This window comes from Hyaena hyaena, unplaced genomic scaffold (genome assembly GCF_003009895.1).
Source record: "Hyaena hyaena isolate Hyena2069 unplaced genomic scaffold, ASM300989v1 scaffold_504, whole genome shotgun sequence".
Lineage (NCBI taxonomy): Eukaryota > Metazoa > Chordata > Mammalia > Carnivora > Hyaenidae > Hyaena > Hyaena hyaena.
In genome coordinates this window covers 499,257-512,848 of record NW_024081137.1, presented here as the reverse complement: position 1 = coordinate 512,848, position 13,592 = coordinate 499,257, and the positions used below count along the sequence as shown (strand labels likewise).

Here is a 13,592-nt window from a genome sequence, read left to right as displayed (position 1 = left end):
CACTTAGTATAAGTTAAAAGCAGGTATTTATACCAAGTTACCTGAGTCTATTACGTGAATGAGAGAATTTTCTGGAATGTTAATCACGAAGTTTTGAAAGAGAGCCAATGGAAACATAAAAATTTTTCCCTTTGAATTTTATTGCTCAAAATCTCTGCTATATTGTGCAAATATGTAAAACATATATTTGATGTAACAAGGTTATTAAAGAGTATTTTAACATTGAATTTGAGCCTTTTACTATAACTGTTATTGTTATGGAATGTAGATCTGTTTAAGGCAAAGATGGATTAGGAAGAATTGAATTCTGGTATTGAAAATACCTTTTAAAATTAAATTTTAGGGGTGCCTGAGTGGCTTATTCAGTTGAGTGTCTGACTCTTGATTTTGGTTCAGGTCATGATCTCATGGTTTTGAGATCAAGCCCCTTGGAGGGCTCCATGCAGGCCATGGAGCCCACTTAAGATTCTCGCTCTGCTCCTCCCCTAATTGTGTGCCTGCGCACACACTCTTGTTCTCTCTCTGTCAAAAAAATTTTTTTAATTGAATTTTACTTACAACTAAGTTCTTAGGAAAATTGGTTATCAACACTTTGCACCATAAACATTAATCTTCTATCCCCCCAAAGAATTGTTTAAAAATAATATAAGTTGTTACTGGAATCTTCTTAAAAGGATGCTGAAAGTAGTATACATTTCATTTCATAGTGTGCATAGAAGAGGTGAAATTTTACAGGGGCCTGAATGTGCATGTGTGTGTGTAAGCATGTACACGTGTGTGTATGTGTGTATGTCCTATGCATGCTAGTCCCCTCTACAAGTCTTTTTCCTTCTTGTTCTTAAACCCTCTATAAATTTCTAACTCTATACATACTCACTCCTTTCTTGTCCCACTTATTATTTGATAAATATTTACTTGGTGCTTACCATGTGTCAGGCACTGTTCACTTCACTGTTGTTAGCTTTGTAGAAGATTTGTTTTTCTTTTATTAAAGGACTTTGCATTATTTTTTGAAGCAATGTAATTAGTATAGAAGTAAAGGTAAAAACAGCTGAGATCTGCCACTAAATTAAAATCCTGACAGATACTTACTTTTAGCTTCTGTTTTGTTCCAGGTACATTACCCAAATTTTCTATGTCCTTGTTTCTTTCAGGTATGCTGGAGCAATGGAAAGATTGCAGGCAGAGACTGAACTTATTAATAGGGTAAATAGTACTTACCTTGTGAGGCACAGGACCAAAGAGTCAGGAGAATATGCAATTAGCATTAAGTAAGTAGGACAAGTCCTTTTACAGAAATAGATTTCCTGTTTTCATAATTGCATAGACCATCTGACATTTATAACACTAAAGTTAAAAACCAAGGTTCTAATTGCAGCAGAAATAATGCATCCATCCAGACAGTTCATTAATACTTGAAATATCTGTTAGAAAAACAGTATTAAGTGTTACAGGCTGCTAATTGGTATATTAGATTTCTTTCATAACATTGTATTTTGATGATTTGATATGTGTATGTTTCTTTTAAATTCTAAAAGTAGATATTACTAGATTTTGTTTTGTTTTTCTATATTCTTGAACTTATGAAATAAATTGGGCATAATGGTTGGTCAAACCTAACCCCCCCCTTCTCACTTCAAATATTGGTTGTATCTTCAACCAATCTAGTAAATATATTTTGTTAATTAGCTGTCACCAGTGTATTGGCATACATATATATTTTGTCTTTAGAATTAATTCCTATAATTTTCTTGGGGGCATGCCCTCTGGTAATTATTGATTTCTCCTGATTAAAAACACATTTATATTCATACGTTATTCATTGCCCACAGGTACAATAATGAAGCAAAGCACATCAAGATTTTAACAAGAGATGGCTTTTTTCACATTGCAGAAAATAGAAAATTTAAAAGTTTAATGGTAAGCATTGATTATTTCTTTTCAATCTGCGGTCCTTATTTTGCTCTTATTAGAAAGGTCAGTTTAATTCTATCGTTTCTTACAAATCTTGTGCACTGAAGAGTTGTTTAAAAGAGAATCCTACTGAAATTTTGCAACAGAATCCTGATAATTCTAATCTTAAGAATTCCAACTAAATTTTATATTGCCCTACTATATTTTTCACTGTAAATTAAGTTTTCAAGTTTTAGATAATATTTCAGAGTCCACACTATTTATGATTCTTAGAACATCAAGCAAATTGTCAACTTTTAGTTATTTGTGTTTTGCCTTGGGTTTGACTAACAGAGCAGATCTTCACATATGCATCTTTTCTCCTTTCCCTTCCTCTGCCTCTATCTCTTCATTTGGGCAGAGGAAGGTTTTTTGTTTTTTTTAATTTCTGAGAGAGAGAGAGAGAGAGAGAGAGAGAGAAGCCGCGACCGCGTAAGCAGGAGAGGGTCAGAGAAAGAGGGAGATACAGAATCCGAAGCAGTCTCCAGGCTCTGAACTAGCCATCAGCACAGAGCCCGATGTGGGGCTCGAACCCACGAACCATGTGATCATGACATGAGCCGAAGTCAGATGCTTAACTGACTGAGCCACCCAGGCGCCCCCAGAGGAAGGTATTTTTTTTTTTTTTTTTCAGAATTGAGGCTTTATTTTATTTTATTTTATTTTTTTTTACAAATAGTTTATTGTCAAATTAGTTTCCACATAACACTCAGTGCTCATCCCCACAAGTGTCCTCCTCCATGCCCATCCCTCCTCCCCCCCACATCCATCAGTCCTCAGTTTTTGTCAGCATTCAAGAGTCTCTCATGGTTTGCCTCTCTCCCTTTCCCCCACCATTTCCGCCCTTCTTCCCCCCTTGTTCCTCCGTCAAGTTCCTCCTAATCCTCCTATACGTGCAAATATATGATATTTGTCAGGAAGGTATTTTTAATAATATCCAAAAAATTGTAATTTGGTAAAATACCTCTCACAGGTTCATTTCATGCAAAACACAATATAATGTCAAATGGAAAGGCTTTTTGTGTTTTCTGCTATTTTAAATCATCCATGCTATGGTTCTCCTTCATTACCTTGGACAATGAAATATTAACAGGGTAACATTTTTACCAAACAACAGTTGGTGTATCATAGGCATTATATATTTAAGTAGAAATAGTATATTACCAAGTTGCTTCAAATGCGCAAAGATGCTTCAAATGCGCAAAGATTATTTTAGTCTTACAATTTAAAAAAGTACAACTTAATAATTTGATTAGTGCATAATATTATGTATATCATGAAACAGTACTTATATAGCATTACATAGGCATTGCTCACAGTAAAGAAAAAGTTCATAGTTCCATAAAAGTGGTCTCAAGTCTGTTTCTCAAGTTTGAGAGTTTCTTGAGGTAATGAAGAATTTGGACACAAGATACAAGATGCATTTGTAAGGGCACTTACAAGTACTTGGAGTAACTTTGAGAAGGACCACTCATTGATTGAGCCATCAATCAAATGATACATTCTGCATCCTCTGGAAAACATCTCAAAGCACTTTGCAGATGTTAAACATTAAAGTTAAAAACTGAATGTAAGAGAGGCTTACAAAATAGGCCAGCTTGAAAGCCTTCTCTAAAAATTTAGAATTGCTTCGAGACAGGGATTAGTGTTTTAAAGAATTGGAAGTGTCTTGAGCTGAAAGAAAAGTCACAAAACCTCTTTGGACATAAATATCACATTTCTAATTCGAAAGTTAAGGATGGGCAGCAAGATCATGTCCAGGAAAGTGTGAGCCCTGTCAAATTAGTAGCCAAGATCCAGGCATCCTCCCTGCTGGAAGTGACTTACATTCTGTTGGAACAGGCAAGCCGTGCACAGAGAGAACTGGACCTGAGGAGGTTTTTCCTAAAATGAAAACCTAGGAGGGAGGTGGCAAGTGGGTGCACAAGTAATGAATGGCAGCCCCAGCCGAGACATGATGAAAGCACGCACAGGGGGTCTCTACCTCGCTGTGAGAAATACCAGCATGAGCCTTCCCTTGCAGAACTTCCGTGGATGATAATGAGGCTGCTCCACGGTATTTTAGTTAATGTGAGACTTAAAAAAAAAATGCTATAGGGCCAAAGATGACTGCCAGCCTTGCCAACTTTGAAAGTAACAAAAGTAACTCCCATCCGAGGAGACAAGCAAAGGGGATGAAAGGAACAGTCACTGGAAAAGGCCAATCATTTCGGCTTTGTGTCCCTGGGTTCAGCTCAAAAAAGTTCAGCAGCAGCTGAGGTTCCAAGTGAAACGCCAGTAAATACTTCGTGACCTGGATTAGCGGACATAGGCTCTTGAGTTCCTATCTACATACAAAGCTGTGATTCTACTGTAAGTAGTAGAGCCCCAGAATTCAAATAATGTGTACCAGAGGGTAGTGAAAGTTACTGCAGTGACTTCTGGAGAGAGGATTAAAAGTACTGTCACAGAGCTGAAGCAAGCTCTGCCTTACCTGGTAGGTATAAAATATCAGACAGGCCACTGCTACAGACACTTGCATGTTTTCGCCCTCCGTATCCAGAGGAGAGCACCTTATGTAAGGAAGCACATAGCATGGAGGTTAAAGGAAGGGAACTCAGAGTCAATAGCATAACTCCAGCAGAACTAAAAACTATTAGCAAAAGGATATAATTGTAAAAAGAAAGATAAGGAGCTGAAAACTCTGTCTTGGGCAAACGCTTTTGTCGGGTTTAGCAAAAAACTGTAAAAACTGCTAAACAGTGGAACTGGTCTGGAGTCACCACCCCCCCCCCTTTTGTTTCTGTCCGTTTACTGAACAAATGTATATGCACCCTTACCTTGTGAAGTCATTAGTGTTTTTGCAGAATTCAAAATGACTCCACTGTTCTAAAGCAGCTTTCAAATTCGCAAATCCATCTGTAGCAAGAACCTCCCAGTAGTTGCTGTCCTTTAAACCTGAACTCAGAAATGCCACATGGATACTTGATCAGCAGGAATGGCTTCTCTTTTAGCCCCTTTAGAAGGAGAGAGAGAATGAATAGGCACCTTTGATTTCACTCTAGCAATGTAGAGGCTTCTCTAAATCAGGACCATACAACTTCAAGGAGTTATCTTTTATCATGTTGGTGTCACAGAATACAGTTTCCATTAAAAGGACAAAATGGTCTGTGCATTTGACTTTCTTGAGAACAGTTCCGTATGCTCCCATTATGGGTGGTAAAGTTGTATTCTTCTACCTATGACACTTCCTAGGGCCTGGAATTAAATTTTAATTTGGAAAGGATGTGAAACGCAAGCAAACTCCAGAATTTGGTTTAAATTCACCAGTTTCTCAAAGAGAAGATTGACCTTAGGTGGTTGTGACCTAAGCTTTTCCCCTTGGGTTTCAATAGCTTGGCTCATCAAAATCTTTGTTTCTCTTAGTCATTAAATTCAAATTCTAAACGAATTTCTATATCCAGATTACAAGGCATTAATTTCGTTCTAATTTTCATGTATGCCAGACAATCCATGTCCAAATGCTGTTTATAAATCATCTCCATTGCCTGTTTCCTTGGTAATTGGAATGACGGACTCTCACTCATTATTTTTCAGAGAGGCTTGAATTGTTGACACTGCTGTGTCAGTGTGAGATAAGGAAAGCTTAGCGATTTCTTTTGTTTAGAGTCTTCTTATTTACTTGTAGTACCTGAAGGTCAACGACTGCTAAAGCAGGGGTGGATTAGACTAAAATACAGAAAGCATAAAGGCATAAATTGGAAAAGACCCACTGTGGCACAATTTAATTCTACCCAGTTAGACACATGTAGGAAGATTTACCCTCATAAGACTATAAAAATGGAACTAAAATCTCTTCCATCCTTAGGGAAGTGATAAAAGAGTATGTGCAGCTTACCAAGCCACATGGCCCTTAGGCCTTGGAAAAGTCTTTTTTTTCTTCCATAAAATTCGGAGATGGTTAGGTATGAAATGATCACCAAGTCCTGTTCAGCATGATAATTCCGTGGTTTCTAGCCAACTTCAGCTTTAATTCATCCAAATCCATAATATAATGCATAAAATTCATATTTATAACAGAATTACATTGAAGTTCATCTTATTGGCTTAGAGTTAATTTCAGGCTTATTTTCATATTTTTATTAAGGAAAAAACATTTTTACTCAGTTTAAATAATAAGACTAAGAGAAGAGTGCTTTGATAATCATTTGCATCAGCAGTGCAATATATATGTACAGTTCTTACAGAGACCTTACAAAATTGTATTTTTTAACAACATTAAAGAATGCCATATTCTGATTATGGAAGCCACGTTGAGGATTTAAACTTTTATCTGGTATTTTGATTTTCTTTTATTTTTAAGTTGCTCAGAGTCCCGATTCCTTTGCTTCATCAAGGACCCCATAATCTGGGCTCAAAAGAGAAAGAAGAAATGTTTGTAGATAGATCTATAGATATCAATATATCCATAAATAGTGAAAACATGCATAAAACCTTAGCATCTTAGATCTAAGAAAACAAAGTTCTTGGTACATCATGGACACTTGGCAAATACTCCTTCCCTTTTGCCTCTGTTGCTATGTATTAGCATTTGCCCGGCACTACTTGTTAATAGTATGATGTAGTTAAGAGCACAAGCTTTAGAGACAGACATCAGCTGTGCAACCTTGCACAACAAGTTGGTTAACTTCCCTGAGACTTAAGTATCAATGAGGACTAAGCCTTCCTCTTGTTAGCTGTGCAGAGATTGTGAGAAGCTTGGCACATAGGCTCATGAGAGATGTTATGATTATTCACATGTACCAGCCACTTTCTACATTCTTTACTATGGTCTGTGAAATGGTTTATTATCCCCATTTCACAGCTGTGGGAGTTAAAGAATCTCCGTTTGCTTTATCCAGTGCTTCAACCAAACTGTGCTGCTTTTGGTTTATTAATGTGGCCTTTACTCGGTTACCTTTATGTCTTTTTGCAGCTTGACTGCTCTACTTAAAATAATCTTTCCCGCCTTCCTGGCTTCTGAAGCTTTGCCTGTTCTTCAGTTTAAGCCAGGCTACCTCCATCATCAACTGTTCCCCATCCTCTCCATGGGGCTTACAAAAGGAAATTGTCTCTCTTGTCTTTGGGTGCCCATAACTCCTAAATTCAAGAGTGAACAGTCCTGGAGGGCAGTAGCTTTATCTTCATAATCTTTGAGACCCCTGGAACTCCCCCACACAATGCATTCCACAACTTATCTGAGTTTAGTCATAAATAATGTAAATCATAAATAATATAAATCATTGATGATTCTCTTTTGCTTCTTTTGAGTGATTTTGGCCCAGTTGATTTGTTTTGGGAACTTTAACATAGCCACTGAATAGAGTTATGAGTTGATGACAGTGTGGTTTTTAGAAGGAATGAGTTACTTTTACACTGTTAATTTTAAGCAGTAATAGAAGTACTGAATAATAAGGTTAAAAGTGATTTTGCTTTTCATTTCAGCTATTTCTAAGAACATAACGCCAGTAGTTTCTTCCAGGAATAATACTCATTTTTCCATTATGAATTAATTATTATTCATTTTCTGCTTAAAGTAGAGGGATTCAGATTTGTGCAGCATCTATGAAACTGACATCTCAAGAGAAATTTCCTGAAATTTTAGTATGGGAGATGGTGGATGGTTATTATATTAGGCTTGGGTATATTTAAGGCATATTAGGTATAAGGGAAAATGGTCATACTACGTCTTTGACCTCTGTAAGTAGCAGATGATATGCAGAGCTGTGGAAGGGCACTAACACTTCATTGTAAGCCAGAAATAATGTCAAGTATCAGTTGTGGTTTATCAACTTGGGTTTACCATGGAAAAGAACATTTAGAATCAAGTTTGTTTTCCTGCTATGTTGAAAGAAAATACAGGAAACTAGAAATTGTTATATATTCAGCATACAGCTGTTCCCTTTATTTTCATTTAGAAAAACAAGTATTATAAAAAAAAGAGAACAATAATTACTGTTCTGAAATTGAAGGTTAGTATGATTTCTTTTCATTTACCACATCTGACTGAAGGATATTCTCTATCCACGAATAACAATAGGAGGTAACTCATATTATCTGTGGCCTGAGTAACAAGGACAATTAGTAGTTAGTTACCATGTACATCCAGAAAGCAGGGAGAGTATCATTTACTTACCCTTCTATATACTTACTGACAATTTGGCATTAAATCAGTCATCCTTATGTTGTATATAATTATGTGTTCATGTTCATGTGTTTGAAATCAAAACTGTCCTTATCAAAAAAAATCTTCAATTCTTTTATCCTAAAGGAACTTGTGGAGTACTACAAGCATCATTCTCTTAAAGAAGGTTTCAGAACCTTGGATACTACCCTGCAGTTTCCATACAAGGAGCCCGAGCATCCGGCTGGACAGCGGGGTAATAGAGCGGGCCACAGCTGTGAGTACTGCACTTAAGAGTACAATTTGCTGTCACTTAAGGATTGGAGGCACAGTGACATTAAACATCTTCATTCCAAATTTTGAAATATAGCCAGTTAATATGCTGATCTCTTTAGCCAGGGCTGTTTTTTCTGGAGCTAAGCAAAATTAGATGGACCAACAGGTATTGGAATGTATCCTAGACATCGTTCTTTGTGCCAAATCAAAAGTCATGTTTGTGTTTAGAAATCCAGCCGAAGTGTAAAGGGTATGTTAATATGTAAGTTTTGTACTTTTCGGTGCTGTTTATAGTAGCCCAACTCTCTTTAACTCCTACATGCTTGTGATGATAATGCTGTTTGAGTTCACGATGTTTAAGCCAGGCTGGTCTGCAGCTCCCCCTTATCACCTGGTATCCCAAATCTGTTTATGATTCTGTTTCAGTGATTACTTTCAGAATTTTGAAATGGCAACAGCATGTTTTCTGACGCCAGTGTTTACAAGTATAACCCAGCCACTTTCTTGCAGCATGAACACTGTGCCACAGCTCATCACAGGATTAGCATGCCAACCAAAAGCGTGTGATAGTTTGAGTGTGAGTCCAATTCAAAACCGGTTTCTCATCCTCATTTAATGTCACATAATCTTCCTGGAGGTGGATACAGCATGTAATGAGAACATTGAGATGAAAAACTCTATGAAGAAAGTGTGATTTCCTTCCCTTATGTTTATATTATTTTTTTCTAAGTAAAATTCTTTTGGAGGAGAAATGAATCCCGTTTTATTATGCTTAAAATCTGTAGCCTAAGCAAAACAGGACCAGCTAGAGGTATTTGAAAAAAGAATTTACATCACGTACTATAACTTTAACTTTTTTTTCCCCGCCCAAAAGCAGAAACTGAAAGGGAGACAGGGCTCTAACAACATCAGGAAAATCTCATGCACTTGTGTATAAGTAAATATAGAAGTAATTTGTCACATCAACTGACAGGTTTTTTTTTTTTTTATTTGAATAACTGAGTAGTTCTCTTCACAAGGATCAGTAATAAATGATCCCAGCTTGTGTAATGAAAATAGAGCACAGTTTATCTTGAAACTTTAAACACCTATTAAAAGTTACCTTTCTGTTTTTAGCCTAGTCTTTGCCTACAAATTTCTTAAGACTACCAAAGTTAATGACATTTTTCCCTACATGAAAAGTATAATTTCCTACTAGTCCTTTACTTTGCCTTGCTAGTAGCAGGAGACCATAAATGTTGCCAAGGAGGTCAATTATACTAAAAAATCCTGTTTGAGTTCACTTACTGCTAGAAAGCCAAGGTGGGGGAGGTTGGCAATCAGGGAGAGCAGATGTCCCACCTTAGCGGAAGGTCATTAGCCCGCGTATTGCCCTGCGTGGTTCCTCCCAGCACCTTCTCTGTGCTCGGCACGTGTAGGTGTTCAGAGGATGTTGTCCAGCAATGAGCAGACTTGCCTGATCCAAAATTTGTCTCTAGTGTTCAACAGTGTATTTAATGCTCAAGCTTATTTAGCCACCAGGGATGGAGGTACAGGCCTTTTGCCTTTTTTTTTTTTTTCTTTTAAATGAAAAGAGCGTAGCCAGCAGAATGATTTTGAACACCAATGAGAGCTACAGGACATATTTCAACAAATAGAGCTGTGTGTTCAAATACTACAAGCCCCATCTTTTTAAGACTGGCAGCTCATGCACAGACCTGCACTAGAAGGTCAAGAAGTAAAAGCAGATCTTCATTTAAAAATAATCTTTGTCAGCGTTTGTTTTTGTTTATCAGTTATCCATTTATTCATTCCTTCGACAGATAGGCATAAGTATCTAACCCAGACAAGGCACTGCTCTAGGGACTGGAAGACAGCGGTTGAGAAGACAAGTCTCTGCCCTTAAGGAGCTTATATTTTAATGGGGACACTCAGCCAAGTGTGGGTTGGGAGTTTGCTGCTGTTATGTAGGATGGTCAGGGAAAGCTCATTTACAGAGTGACCAGAAAGAAATGAGGGAGGGAGTTAGTATGTCAGTCAGAAATAAGTGTACAGTGGTCTGCACTCCAAGATTAGGTCACATTTATGATACTCTCTCCATGTTTTATTTACTTTCTACTTACTTTTGTATAAAACAGGAAGCATACTAAGATGGTTCTCAGAGTTAAATGAGTTATAAAGCATTTAGCATAGTGCTGGTACACGGTAGAAACTCAGTAACTATCTGCTACAACTGATTCTACTACTTCTAACACCACCATTACTACTAGTAACTCTTAACACAGCAAACATTTTCCTACATTTCTGAATTGAATGACTAATTGTAATTCATAGAAATTTACATCTTTGCTTTTATGATTTTTAAATATACCTTGCTTATTTTATACCAGATCCTGATTAAGAGTTAACCCTTCACTAAAACACTGCTTCTGTTTTTCTGCATGGCCTGTTTCTCAGAAGTGGTAAGGAAGAGCACTCCATAAAGATCGTGAAGGATGTCTTTATAGTCCTCACCTCTGTACATAGCTTTAGCTGTGCTGCTACATATTATCTAAAAATAATTTTGACCAAGAAGTATTGCCTTGGGATACTGGGTTGGACAGCGCACACTGACCTCTCCATTACGTCTGAACGGTTTTGGAGGAAGCAGAGCAGTCACGTTAATGTCTAGGTCCACCCTGTGTTCTGGATAGAGGTTGAGAATAGAGTTTCAATGCCTGCAACCTTTTTATTTTTTTTACCCCTGAAATAGTATAGTCACCTTGGAAAAGAAAGTTCCAGGGCATTGTAGAAGAGGCTGCTTGCTTCTGTACTAGGCCAGGTTAGACTGTTCTTGGGAAAATTACCAACTATTGTTCAAGTTTGTAAAACATGGTAAGATGATGGCAGAACCACCTCATACAAGTTCAGAACAACATACAAATAATACTGGTCAGAATTAAACAGGAGTCCAGAGTAGGCACAACGTGTATAACATTTCTAGGTTAGGATCCCTTTGTAGGCAACGCTCTCTCCCAGGGCTCTGAGACTTTATTTTCGCCCTTGGAATGACTTATGTGTGTGGCCAGGAGAGAAGAAAATGACGGAAAGAAAGAAAACACAGCTGAGGTAGAGCAGTGAGCTGGTGCGCTTCCATAGAAATGGCAGTGACTCTGTGGAAGATGTTCTGCCCTGTCCTGTGGATCTGAGTAAGAATCCCATTACTTGCCTAAAACTGTCACAGCAGATCTGCCTTAGCCTTCATCAGCCTGCATATCTGTAGGGCTTATGGATTTGATGGACACTGAACTGACTTTTGCCATTCTTGCTCTACAATGAGCACTTAATTATTTTCAGGTCTGCCACAGAGTAGCTGTCTGACCTTAGGCAAGTCACTTAGCCTGTCTGGGATTCAGCTTTCTCATTTTATGAATGACGAATGAGATTAGATATTTTATTATGTTCTTTAAAAAATAGCATCCTAGGTTTCTCTTTTTGTATGCATGAGGGAAGGAGGGAAGGTAGAATGTTAATAGACCATTACACTAGGAAAAGTTTCATGATTAGCTATTTCATGACCCATAAAGAGATGTTAAACATTTTCCCAAGGTCTTATTTAGGGAGAATTAGTTGGACCACAGAGAAGAGCTGGTTAATTAAAAAAAAAAAAACCTAGTTATTCTTATATTCACATAATCTCAAAGTATCTTCTCACAAGAACTTGTTAATAACAAAAGGAAAAATAGAAGCACCTTCATCAAGGGATCAGTGTTAATATCTACTTGATTTAGAAGAGGTAGATCACATGTACTTCATAATGTGCTGTTCTAAGAAATAGACAGCATCACTTTGGTGGTGTTCCTGCTGCCACAAGCATTAGTTGAACCTAATCGTGAGGAAGTATCAGACAAACCCAATTTGAAGGACAGTCTACAAAAGAATTGACCTATATGCTTCAAAAATGTCAGTATCATAAAAGACAAAGACTGAGAGGTTGTTTCAGATTAAATAAGGAGACTGAAGAGACCAGTACATGCAACATGTTATGAATTGAATCCTGTGCCTAAAAAATAAGTTTATTTGCCTACTTATTTTTGCTATAAGGACATGCATGAGAGAGTTAACAAATTTTGAAGTTTCTAGATTAATAGTTTTAGTTTTTTTGATGAAAGTTGTACTGTGATCATATAAAAGAAGAAGAATGTCTTTGCCTTTAGAAAATACACACTGAAGTATTTAGAGGTAAAGGGCATTATGTCTGCAACGTATTCTACAATGGTTCAGGAAAAAATAACAGAGATTGATAAAACAGTCATGATGAAATGTTAGCATTTGAGGAGTTTGAGTGAAAAGTATATGGGAATTCTTTGTACTATTCTTGCTACTTTAAGGATTAATAATTTCAGAATTAAAAATTTTAATTTTATAATTAATTTTATAATCAATTGTATATATGTAATTAATTATATATATAATATAATTTTATAATTTTAATTTTATAATAGAGATAATCCTATTAGCTGTAACAGGATTGAGAGAAAATGGCAGCATCCTGCTTTCCCCCACCCCCACAGATGCATGGGGAGCTTGGTGCACAGATTTGGGGATATGTAGAATACTGAGCAGGTCATATTTGAAACCATTCATTCCTTATATATGACCTTACTGTATTTGCTTATTCATTTATTGAGTAAATGTTTACATAGCACTTACCATGTGCCGGGCCCTGGGCCACACGCTGGAGTTAACGATAGTAAATAAGATGGACAGCTTGGTGGACAAGGACAAGCATAAGACAACTTCACAAATCGTCACAAATTTTGACAAGTCTTATGAAGCAGGAGCACAGTTCAAAGTGTGTGATAAGAGGGCCTACTTAACCTGTAGTGTCCGGAAAGGGCATTTATAAGAAGTGACATCTAGGTGAAACAATCCATGTGTTAGGTAGTGGAGAGTAGGGAAACTCCACAGTAGAGAGCCAGCTTGTGCAAAGGCCCTTAATCAGGAAATAATGTAGTATGTTTAAGGAATTGGAAGGCCAACATGTTTGGAGCATAGGAGGTGCATTCTGAAATATACAAAGGGATTGTATTGAGCTTTAAACGCAAAAAATGATAACTGGCTTACCTTGTTTTAAAAGATCACTATCTCCTCTATGAGAGTGGCTTGGGAGGGGGCATGGGCAGAGCAGAGATGAGTTAAGAAGTTATTACAGATATCCAAGAGAGGAGTGATGCTCGTTTGGACAAGACTTCAACGTGGA

The 13,592-nt window shown here is 37.2% G+C and overlaps 1 protein-coding gene across 1 annotated transcript in view; it reads left to right on the top strand.

Moving 5' to 3' along the window:
- The window catches only part of VAV3 (vav guanine nucleotide exchange factor 3), a 353,383-nt gene that overhangs the window by 323,592 nt on the left and 16,199 nt on the right, over window positions 1-13,592 (top strand). Inside the window, exons 23-25 of the mRNA XM_039254969.1 lie at window positions 1,155-1,271; window positions 1,833-1,920; window positions 8,243-8,372. Coding sequence (XP_039110900.1) covers window positions 1,155-1,271; window positions 1,833-1,920; window positions 8,243-8,372 — 335 coding nt within the window. The remainder of the gene's footprint in view (window positions 1-1,154; window positions 1,272-1,832; window positions 1,921-8,242; window positions 8,373-13,592) is intronic.